General features: G+C 45.0%; 1 protein-coding gene across 2 annotated transcripts in view; it reads left to right on the top strand.

The window, feature by feature from the left end:
- The window catches only part of bsna (bassoon presynaptic cytomatrix protein a), a 164,889-nt gene that overhangs the window by 128,340 nt on the left and 24,282 nt on the right, over positions 1-12,267 (top strand). For both annotated transcript variants that reach the window (XM_056385849.1, XM_056385850.1), the window contains 5 exons: positions 887-1,057; positions 1,518-1,774; positions 2,576-3,509; positions 7,754-10,268; positions 11,184-11,681. In XM_056385849.1, the coding sequence (XP_056241824.1) occupies positions 887-1,057; positions 1,518-1,774; positions 2,576-3,509; positions 7,754-10,268; positions 11,184-11,681 (4,375 nt within the window). The remainder of the gene's footprint in view (positions 1-886; positions 1,058-1,517; positions 1,775-2,575; positions 3,510-7,753; positions 10,269-11,183; positions 11,682-12,267) is intronic.

Genomic DNA, 12,267 nt, shown 5'->3' on the forward strand with positions numbered 1-12,267 from the left:
GATAGAAACTCATGATGCTCAAATTTAGTTTGTAAAGTGGTTTCATGTTCCATTTGTTTGTTTGATTTATATGTAAAAGAAAACTGGATTACATTCTGTTGTAAACATTTAATAATCTGTAGCAAGTAAACATTTGAATTTATTGCTTCTCTCAGCTCATATTAGCCTTGTGAAGATGTTTTACCAGTTAACAGAAAGGCTAACGTGATAATTTTCTTCTTTTTTGATAGAACAAGCAGTTGAAAATCTTTCAAGTTAACTCTGTTAAACAGGTGTGGAAGCCTTCCTTAATGATAATGAACTAGAGATGGAATGCTTAATATGCATCTCATAACCTACAGTGTAGGGAAACCCCCCTAACTCCTTATCTGCACCAGCCTGTCATTTATGCAAACACAGAAAATAAATATTTTCTCATGGGCATTATATGACTGGCAACCGCAATTACCAGCACATGCTGCACTTCATTTATGTTGCGCTTCCATTCTTGTTTTGTGCAATATATACAAGTCTGACTAACTTGGAACCATTTTCAAAACTAATCCATCAGCACAAGAACAACTTCATGTCACGTTCAGTTCCAGCAGTCTTGTGATTTGTTTTGCATTTTTGAGATTTGCTCATCTTGTTTACGAACCGACGTCCAAATGTCAACAACCTTGTCCTCTTGTGTCTTTACTGTCTCTCTCTCTGTTTCTCTCATCTTGCCTTTTTTTCCTTCCTTTATTTTTTGTTGTTTGATCATTTCTTCTCCTCTCAACTCGTCACCTCTCGCCTCTCTCTCGTGCCATGCTTCTCCATGCTCTTTCGTCATGTCTTCTCTCTCTCTTGTTTTTTGTCCATGTGTGCTTCTTCCTGTTCACCCTATCCACACGCACTTTTTTAGGTTCTGCAGCAGCAGCAACACGAACGCGAGAAGCAGCTAGTTCTCCAGAGGGAGCAGCTTGCCCAGCAGAAGTCCCAGCTAGACCAGATCCAGTCTTTACAGCATCAGCTCCAGCAGCAGCTTGAAGAGCAGAAGAGACAGAAAACAGCTGCTGCAGTTCAGGGCATCCAGGTGAGGGGAGTAAAGGACTCTGGGAAATGGATTATAAGTGGTGTGACATCCTCTAGCATTGATGTTGGAGCCTTCAGCTCTCAGACAGCAGAGGCGGAAAATTTTAGGGCACAGAGAGTGAAAATACAGACGAAGCCTGACACCTTCCTACACATGCCTTAGTCCTCGCCTTGACTTACCATCAGAGAAAGTCTTGGCCTGTAAAACACATGCACACCTCTCCTCTACAGTACTTTGTGCTTGATGTATGAAATTCAGTGCACCGAACAACTGTTAACCAAATTGACTTTTTACTACATTACATTTTGTATTTGTATGTCTGTCTTCAGCTGGTTCTTAGGTGGGCATCTATGACTGTACCTACCAAAGCTTTGGCAGCCTCAACTGAATCAATGATGATGTGTAAAAACTTTTAACAACCTTAAATAACCTTAAAAGCAAAACAACTTTTCTTCAACAGCTGGATGCGAATGGACAGCCCCTGCACCCCTACGCCGACTCTCAGATTGGCTCCCGTTCCCTCCCCAACTCCTCGTCAGAGATGTGCCTGAGGAGCCAGGAGGAGCACATGGAGACCAGGAGTAACATGAGGAAACACAGCTCCATGACCAGGCTGAGCAGGGACAGCTTGGATGGCGATGGCGTGGTGTTCTACGGCTCCCCCCGCAGGATCGTGGACAGCTGTGTGCAGACCGACGACGAAGACGGCGAGGAGAGGTAAAGATGTGTGTGTATGTGAGTTTGTTTGTGTTCATTTTGTTTATATATATATATATATTTTACCTTTATACCTTCATAGTTTTTGAATATTTTTCTCCAATTAAAACAAGACACAAGCTGAGATGTATGTGCAGCCTTTATGAATAATGTATAAACAATTTCACACAGAGTAAAGATGTCACATTTCAGAGAGATTCAAAAGCAAACAACATTGTTCAACACAATAATATGACATTGCATCCTGTGTTGGTAAATGCTCAAACATTTCTGTGTTTCTACATCAACACTTTATAATTCAGTTTTCCTAAACAGACCCGTATGAACGAAGGGGAATAAGTATAAAAAAAGCAAATATAAAAACGAAGATGCACGTGTGTTAAAGGGGTAAACCTGTGGATGTGAGAGTTATCATTGTGTAGTTCACTTGGTAAATATGATATGATCACTATCATCTTTTTTATTTACTTTTTTCTTATTATCTCTCTTTTGGTCTCTGTATGTACGACACACTTGAACTCCCAATCTATTCATGTTCAGTTTTTATTCATCAATAGAAAAGTGTGTAATCTAAAAAAGTGTATTTATTGTGTATAAATATTAATAAGAATTAAAAAAAAATGGCACTGAACTGAATTATTGTGCCTCGCAATTACTCACTGATAAAAAAAACAACTACAATGTTTTTGTAAGAACAAATTGGTTCCAGCAAAAACAATTCTACTGTTATTCTGTGTGTGTGCAAAAAAACAGAAATGTAGTAATGCAGTAATATAAAACATTACTTCTTATCTTCTCCAGGTACATGATGCGTCACCGCACCAGGAGGCGTGGTCGCAGCGTCGACTGCTCTGTCCAGACAGACGACGATGAAGACAAGGCTGAGACGGAGCACCCGGTCCGCCGAAGACGTTCCCGTTTCTCCCGGCACTCGGAGTCCAACGCCGCTGGCAGCAGCACTGCCACCACAGCCAACGCAGCTTCGGACACAAAAACCGACACGCCCAAGATGGTCTCTTCCAGCATCGCCGTCCAGACCATCAGGGAAATGTCTTGCCAGACAGAGGTGGAGCACCTAGGAAGAGTCTCCCCAGCAATCCACGTGACAGTACCTGACCCAAATAAAGTAGAGATTGTGCACTACATCTCCGGACCTGAGCGGACCCAAAAAGGACAGTCTCTAGCATGCCAGACCGACCCAGAAGCCCAGTCACAGGGTGTTGTAGCTCCACAGCTCAGTGTGCCAACCACTATCAGTCCATATTCCTCTACCAGTACCGGAACACAACAGCCCAGTTCTGCCGACCTTCTGAACCAACAGCGCCAGCAGCAGCACATTGCCGCCAACGCAGCCAAGTTTGAGCGACGTCGCCCCGACCCACTCGACATCAACTACCAGCCTCACAACCACCTGCACAACGAGTCCATCTCCAGCATCATCCGGCAGCAGCAGACCGCCCCCAAATCCCCACAAGTCCTCTACTCTCCCGTCTCCCCGGTGTCCCCTCACCGCCTGCTGGAGACCTCTCTGTCCAGCGAGCGACTGAACAAGGCCCACGTCACACCTCAGCAGAAGTCCTACACGGCTGAGTCCCCCCAGAGACACCCGTCCGTGCCCCGACCCATCAAGAGCACCCAGAGGTCGATGTCAGACCCTAAGCCCCTCAGCCCCACCACAGACGAGCACACCAAGGCCCGGCTGTCCCTGTATCAACAACAAGCGCTCCAGAGCCAGGTAAGGTCGCCCAACCATAGCTGATACTATAGAGAAGCAATTCAAATATATTAAATACCAAATCTTGATAAGATGGCCAAACATTGGAGATATATATAAAGCAAAAGTCTATATATCTGTTGTCTTGCTGTTTGCTGCTAATGAACACAAAGTGAGGTGTAACTAGCTAAAGCAGCATCCAGGTAGTCCAGTGGTTATCGGGCTTCACAGGCCACAACGCCTATCCGATTACTTTACCGTGACTGGGATTTACACCATCATCAACTAAAACTAATTTCCAAAAGAAAGTGTTCAGTAACAGTAAAATAAAGTCATCATCGTTAAAGTTTTGAGGGAACTGAGGCATCTCCCCCAAAATACTGGTTTTGCTTTTCTCTATCCGGGGAGGTAAATCATCTTCGTACAGCAGAATAACACTGTTTATTGGACAGGGCCCCAGCATGAATTCACACACTCGTTATCTTTGCTTTACACAACAGTGTGATAGTTTCTTATTACTTTTATTGTTGTTCAGTGGAATCAACACTTAAATACTGAATGGCCTCCGTGTCACTTTGATTGAAGTAATTCCTTTCATTCCACGTCGACCCCGTTTTTATTTTGTGAGATCCATGAATGTTTGATGTGAATGCTATGATGACTGATTCCCTTTGTTGTGGATTTTTCAGATGTTACAATTGTTTTGTTTTCTACGTGGTTCAACGCGTTACACACTTGATGAAGTCTAACCCCCCCCACCCCCATCCCCAATTTCAGACAAGTGGCATCCACTCTTATGAAGCAATAGCTCCCATGAAAGTGAAATACAAAGTGGAATCCACTGCTGAGCTTTACTGTAGAACCCTGTGGTGAGGAAATGTGCTCAACATATAAACTTGGTAGATGGTAGTGAATGTTTCTGCCTGTTAATTTTACTTCCTGTAGATTTACGATTGTACAGTCTGACCTTCTCTCAGGGGGGTTCACTTGCAAAATTTATGTTGCTGTTTAACCATGATGTGTGCATCTATATAATATTTATATTGGATTATGGTAAAAGGACAAAACCTAAGTAATTTTGTGATATTAAGAATGACTTCAGTGTCATTATTGGCTCCTTTAGACATGCTTTACCCTTATTACAGGGGGCATGGCGAGGGGCGAGCTCTCACAGTGAAGATGTAAATGGCTTCATTCTTAAGACCAGTTAATAAAGATCATATTAATAGAGAAATGAATGTATAATCATAATAATCATGATAATAATAAGGTAATGATAGTGATAGGTACATAAGAGGGTTAGAAAGTGTCTCACACAAGGCAGCAAATTATTACGTTATGATATTGTAAAATTAGATATAACATCTTTTAGGTACAACATTAACTTGACTGGAATTATTACATAAAACTAAGTAATATGAGAAATCTGTAAAAGAAATAAAGAGACACTTCAAGTAACATCAAGTTTTAAATTGTCTTTCCAATAAAAGTATGTTTTAAGAACAGATTTATTCTTAAAACCTGACTCTGCAGTCAGCTCTGCCAAAAAAGGCTTTCTCTAATTAATCAGATTTTTCAAGGACTCTGTTTTACCAGAGCTGATGTATTGTAGGTGCATTGGATTTGAGTCAATCGATTGATAAGTCGCCTCCAATTATTCAGGAGTAAACCGTGTCATTAGCTGCTGCGTTGTCAAATGGAGTCTGCAGCTTAGACAAGATACACGAAACGATGCAGAGTGTTTTGAAACGTGACTGTGACATGACTAAAAAGGATTTGCTCAAACGTATTTTCCTCAAAATGACCCACCTTTCCTCATCAATATTGAGTTTATGTGAATGCTGTGATGAATGACGCCGTTGTTAGTATAGATTTTTCACACTGTACAGTATTTCCTCTTCTGATGCTGTGAAGTGTGTGCTGTGCAGTATGTTTTCACTGCCCACATACTAGGATTATATGATTAATAAGTTCCTATGGGGATATTTTTTTTATTATTTTCATGTCACTGCCCACACACACTGACTGACATGATAAACACAACGTGACACACTGCAATCTATTTACAAGTTCCAAATGCTTTTATAACATGTTTGCTAAGGGAATGGAAGATACAGTGTTTACACAGGTTTAAAAGAACAAGGAAAAACTCACATTTATTCTGACATTCATGTCATTCATGATATTGATTAGCCCCAGAAAAACATTGACGCATCATATTTTGACAGTAGAACAGACAGCCCACACATAGTCAGTGTCGTATTAGCTCCATATTGTGGAGTAAAAAAAATACAGCTTAAATAATAGCCAGTCTTCTTTATGTTTTCCTTGGGGCTCACACACACATGGTGCAGCATGTTTGGATTTAAAGTTTAAAAGCTCACAGTAACCCTTGGGAATGAGCTGGAGGCTATCACAAGTAATCATTTGCAAAGATAAGAAAAATAATAATGAAAATGCCTGCGTGAATAGTCAGACCCCCATTTTGTCTCCAGAACAGCATAAATTCAACAAGACGTGGACTCAACAAGGTCTTCATATCATTCTTTATGTGTTTAGGTCCATACAGACTCAACAGCATGTGCTACGTATGGGCCATAAGTGCATGCTGCCAACCTCCTAATCCTGACTAACTAACCCTCACTGAGAAGAAATTATTCAGCTAAATGTCACAAATGACAAATCTTTTGTTCCCTGACAAAGTAAATGCACCAGAGTTCAACAATTTAACATTTTAATTGGTTGGGTCAGTCCTTTGCATCCCTCTAATTATAAGATATTATTTTACTCAAACTCTAAAATTGCATTGAAATGGTTAAAGTTGTATGTGTGTAAAAAAAAAAGTAAATATATATATATATATATATATATATATATATATATATATATATATATACTGACTATTTCATACAATGGAGCTGAGAATTGTTCTGACACCAATACTAGTATCAGAAATATCCCCGATACTGCTTGAAATATGATATCAGATCTCGCCTGATAGTCTGTGCACTGATCCGATACCACGTCATTTATTAATAAACTTTATAGTTTCACACCCAGATAAAACTGTAGTTTTCCCAGAAATCAATTCTTCTTTCTTCGCTGCTCTAAAACAGTAGTTTACACAAGAAGTTGTGCTGCGCAGCCACTGGCTACTAGCCATTAGCAAAATGTCAGCTTGTTACACTGGGAAGTACCACCAGTAAAAAGGCAACGTTGCACAGTTTGAAAGGCTTTAATTTCAAAGAGTGGCATTATTATTATAGTGTTAGGACAACTAATGTAGGAAATGTTTTTATTTAAAGATAATTTTTTTATGATTGACAGTAAAATTATATAATAACATAGATTATATGCCATTGTGTATCTGTACATGTTGCACAAAGCAATCATATCACATCCACACAGGGTCAGTAGCTGTTAGATGGTACCGGATCAGTACTATCTACTACTATCAGCTAATACAAAAGTTCAGGTGTCTGAACATCTCTGTTTAAAATGTCAACAACTGAATCACAAAATCCTTAAAGCAACAACTCTACGAAAAATTGTCAAAATGGTTAAAGTTGTTTGCTTTAGATTCACTCGATTGGTTAATGAAATACAGAACACAACACAACTAATTTGAATGTTCTTGTACGTCTTCTAACACAAATTCCACCCTTGTTTCCTGTCGTCCTTGTCTCTGTGTCTACATGTGTCTCCTTTGTCTCCCGTGTATATCCCTGTCGTTGCGTCCTCTCCCTGTTTCTTCTGTCCCTTGACCTTTTTCTCTTTTTGAGTTTTCCCCTCCCCTCTTTCTCCTGTTCTGTTCATCTCATCCTCCCACTGTAATCCCTCTCCATCAATATCCCATGACCACATTTCCTTTTTCTTTACCCGTTTCTCTTTTCCTCATTTTATTTCCTTTCACCTTACCTACATCATCTCCCTTTCTGTTCCCCCGTCTTTGTCCACGTTTAATCTCTTCATCCTTCCTTCTCATCAATCCTATCTCCTCACTTACTCATCTGCATCTTTTGTCTCTTGCCCTCCCATGATCCCTGCCGATCTCTCGTTTTCATTTGGTTTCCTCAAATATCTTATCACACCTCCACACCTCTGCTCGCCCAACCTCTACCACTTTCCAATCTCTCATCCCTTATTCATTTATTTGCTCATTTTCTTCACTCCTCTGTTCTTCTCTTTTACCTCTCCAATCCCTTTCTTTCCATGCTTCTTTTGTCTTCTCTCCCATCCCTCCCTCCCTGTCTCTCTCTCTCCAGCTGGCAGCCCTACAGCAGAGCTCACTGCTCCGTAAGGTCAAGCGAACCCTGCCCAGCCCTCCTCCGGAGGAGACTACTGCATCAGCTCATCTGCCCATGATGACGCCCGCCCTTCAACAGGTCTACCTGCCCTCCGTGCCCAGCCTCAAGCCCAGCTCCCGGTCTGGCTTGGCCGCTAAAGCCAGCCTCCTCAAAGACCTCACCCACGAGCTGAAGGCCGTGGAGCAAGAGTCGACCAAGCTGAGAAAGCAGCAAGCTGAACTGGAGGAGGAAGAGAAAGAGATTGATGCTAAACTGAGATACCTAGAGCTGGGGATCCACCAAAGGAAAGAGACACTGGTCAAGGAGCGGGAAAGGAGGGATATCGCCTACCTGAGGTGTATGGGGGACACAAGGGACTATATGTCTGATAGTGAGTTGAATAATCTACGTTTAGCAGCTGCAGCTGCATCACATGAGACCAACGGGCTACTGACAACGAGGCCGAGCACCGCCCCTCTCAGCCAGTTCACCAGTGACCTCAACACAGCAGCCCAGTACCCACCCACCTCGTCTTTCATCTCCTGTCAGTACCCCCAGAGCCAACCGGCGGCACCCACTCAACAGTCAAGTGTGCCGTACCAGACTTCAACATTCAACCAGCCTCCCTATCCAACAGTGTCTCAGTCCCAGGCACTGCCACAGCCCACGCCCCTCCAGAGCCACATCCCCCCTCCAGGACCTTCTTATCAGTCTCAAACCTCCTATCCTTCCCACACTTACCCCCAAACCCAGCCCCCATACCCCCAGACAGACATGGGGTTACCAGCTGCACCTCAGCCTCAGCCCCAGCCGGGGCACACAGGTTTCGGGCCAGCACCACCCGGTCAGCCCCCATACCCCACCCACAGCTCACCTTATCCCAGCGCTGTGTCCTCCTACCCCAGCCAGACCACCCCATACCCTGGGCAGCCCCAAGCCGATATCCTGACAGTCCATCCCGGGAGACCCAGGCAGACTTCGCTCGCCGATCTGGAGCACAAGATGCCCACCAATTACGAGACGATCAGCAACCCCACGGTCGTGGTCACCACCACGGCCCAGGATGCGATCTATTCCAGTGGAGCCCCCTCTTATGGTCAGTACACTGGAACAACAACCATGGCCAGCTCCTATGGGCCCTATGGCTCAGCTCCAGTGTCCAGCAGCTACGGTGGGTACTCTACCATACCACCCAGCACTTACGGGCAGTATACTTCAACATCAGCTAGTTCATATGGTCAGTATACTACAACCACTGCTAATACTTATGGCTACACCACCACCACAGCCAGCTCTTACGGACAGTACACTTCTACAGTTTCCAATGCCTATGGTCACTCTGTAGACAGTCCCTCCACCTACAGCACAGCTGATGGGATGTACGGGGCTCCTGGCTTAGAGCAAAACATCCCAAGGAACTACATGATGATCGACGACGTTAGTGAGCTGACGGCAAAAGACGGGCTGGGCACGACGACAGTGGACATGATGCATCATGGCGGCAGTGGGCGTTACCCGGGCGACATCCACGGCCACAGCAGCACCATTGGCAGCACGACGCGTGGGGGAAGTGGCAACTCCTCGTACGGCAGGGCACCCGAGGAGGAAGCAGCGATGCAGGAAGAGCTGTACGACCACCACGGCAGGGGTAAGAGCAGCTACAGGCACGGACCTCTAGGGGGCAGCAGCAGCAGCGTGAGCGCTAGCATGGGTGGGGGATCCTCCTGTTACTATGACTACGACTACAAACATGGCAGCATCCGCTCCGGGGTACAGAAACCTTCGCCGTCCTCCAGAAGCCTTCTGGCTCCTGCTGTCATGTCCTCCAAGCGCAGCAAGCACAGGAAACTGGGGAGCATGGAGCAAAAAATCTCCAAGTTTTCCCCCATCGAGGAGGCGCGGGACGTGGAGGCAGACCTGGCCTCTTATTCTTCAGCGACAGGCGGGGCTTACCCCTCCTCCCACATCCGAGGGCGCCAGCTGATCGAGGATTACGGCTTCAAGAGGAATACCTACAACGGCGGCAGCAGCTCCGCTCATGGTAGTCGATACTATGGTTCTACTTCGATGGTGGAGGAGGACGATCGGATTTACTACACCTCCACCGGCCGTTCCCGTTCCACCGGCTACGGCATGGACAAGATCTCATCCAGGGACTACCCTGGGTACCGCAGCCGATCCTATGAGAGGGACGACCGCTCCTACCGGTCTGGCTACAGCCAGGGGCGCCACCCGACCCGGCAGTACTCTGAAGAGGAGAGTCCGCTCAGTCCCCTGGGAAGGTTCATGGGTTCTGGCCGATCATCGAGCTTAGGTCCCGACCCGTATGACAGTCGCAGCAGTAGATATCATTACTATTACGGCCAATATGGTTCCAGCCACTCGCTGCCAGACGTACAAGACCACATACGTGACCTTCCTCGGACACACGTCTACAAATCGGATGATACGTACATTATAGACGATTATCATTGCGCTGTGTCAGACAGCGAAGGTAATTGTGGGAGCTGAATGCCCACACAGTCTCACTACCTACTACTGCCCCCACCGTTTATCTAAACGTCCCCCACCCACCCAGAGGCTAGGCTTAGCAGAGAGAAAGAGAAAGAAACAGAGAGGCAGAGATAGCCGTTGCATGCTGATGTTTTCTACCTCCTGAGTCACTTGGAGCTCTCTTATCAGTGGACTGCTGTCTATCTGTCTGCCTGCCTGTCCGTCCTTCCGCCTGTCCGTCCAGTCGTCTGTCTGTCCAATATTCGCATGGTTCTTCGGCGTGGTCGTTTTCTCCGTTCGCTACACTCTGATTCACTTGAAAGGTGTTCTCTGCACGACACAGATGCATTGTGTTTTCTTTACAGGGTTTCATCTTTAATTATGTCTCTGGCATTGATGTTTTGTTTAAATGTGTTTTTGATTTATGAATTTTTTTTGTCCACACTGCAAAACAGTCCCTCACAATCAGTTTAATATTTAATTTTCTTCTTCAAAGAGGAGCAGTATCATTGTTTCACTGCAATAATTAAACCATACTCATAGCACTGAGAATATAAAAGGAAGAAGTTTGCTCTTTGCAGGGCGGCTGTTTAAAGTATGTTTTAATCTTCCCGGTCATTTGAAGCTGGAAAGTTTTGAGCGCAGAAACAGCTGCCACAATGGGCCGTTTTGCAGTGTTTGTTTTATCCTGTTTATAACGTCTTGTAATGTGTGAAGGTGACGTGAAGTGTATTCTGCATGGATGTAAAACTTTTATTTTTATTTTCTGCCCTTCTTTCTGTGTCTTCTCCCTCCTTTTCTTTTCTTTTGCATGCGGTCGGTCTTCTTCTTCCTGCCTCCTTCCTTCTCTCAGCCTGCATGCCGCTGTCTCCAAACGACATGGAGATTGACTGTGATCTGCTCTCGGTTTCCAAAGCCTACCATCTGGGCCAGGAAGAAACCGACTGGTTTGAGAAGCCACGCTCCAGTTCACGACACTACGGCAGCCACTCGTCTGGGAGAAGCCGGCACGGTGTCAAACACACCTACCATGATTACGATGAGCCTCCTGAGGAGGACCTGTGGCCCCAGGATGAGTATGGCCACGGAGGGCGACACTCTTTGTCCCGTGACCACCGACACCACGCCAGTTCTAGTCGCCACTCGTCCTCCTCACGTCACTCAGATGAGCCCAGGTCCACGAGGTCATCCAAGGGGCACCCCAAAGACCCGACAATGAGACACGACCCTTCAGGACGATCTTCGTCTTCAGGAAGGCGCGGAGAGTCAAGGTCTGGGGGGTACCACTCTTCGGACTACTCACGGGATCCATCTGGGCACCACCACGGCCAACGCTCCTCCAGACAGGGGGACCCACACCGGTCATCCCGCAGCAAGTCCCAGCAGCCAGTGGACATGCAGGGCCAACCACCAGGTAAATACAGGACACCTCCACACCTGACATGGTGCACTTTCATTTTTCAGTTTAGACCCAGTCCTTCATCTCAAGTCAATATTAGAGCATCCCACAGTTCAGAAAAAACATGTTATCCAGCAGCTGTTTGTTTGATTATTCCTCTGATCGATTAACTGACTGATGCATCTCTTACACAGCATAAAGATGAAGGTATAATATAATATAATATATATATATATATATATATGTAGGAGCAGTTTTAGTTAGTGTTGGCAGATTATATTATTTTTATTAATTTTTATTTTGGCTTTAGATTTCATTATTGATTTGGACACACGGTGGCAGTAATGGGAGACACACACAGGATATATGTTGGGTATAGGTGGGAGGAAGTAGGTAGGCACAGGAAGTGGGAGGGCACACAAGTTTTCACCAGACCTGAGGCAGAAAGGACAAAGGAACAACACCTGTGAAGAAAGTGGTATGTTTGAAACCTTCGGCATTATGTCAATAAACGACAATTAAACCTGCAAGGATTGACTGGACATTGATTCTGTCTTTTGGGTCTGCGTAAAGACAACTGCTGCCCCTCCTGTGCAAGTAA

The sequence above is a fragment of the Seriola aureovittata genome, chromosome 9, assembly GCF_021018895.1.
Source record: "Seriola aureovittata isolate HTS-2021-v1 ecotype China chromosome 9, ASM2101889v1, whole genome shotgun sequence".
In the NCBI taxonomy this organism is placed as follows: Eukaryota; Metazoa; Chordata; class Actinopteri; order Carangiformes; family Carangidae; genus Seriola; species Seriola aureovittata.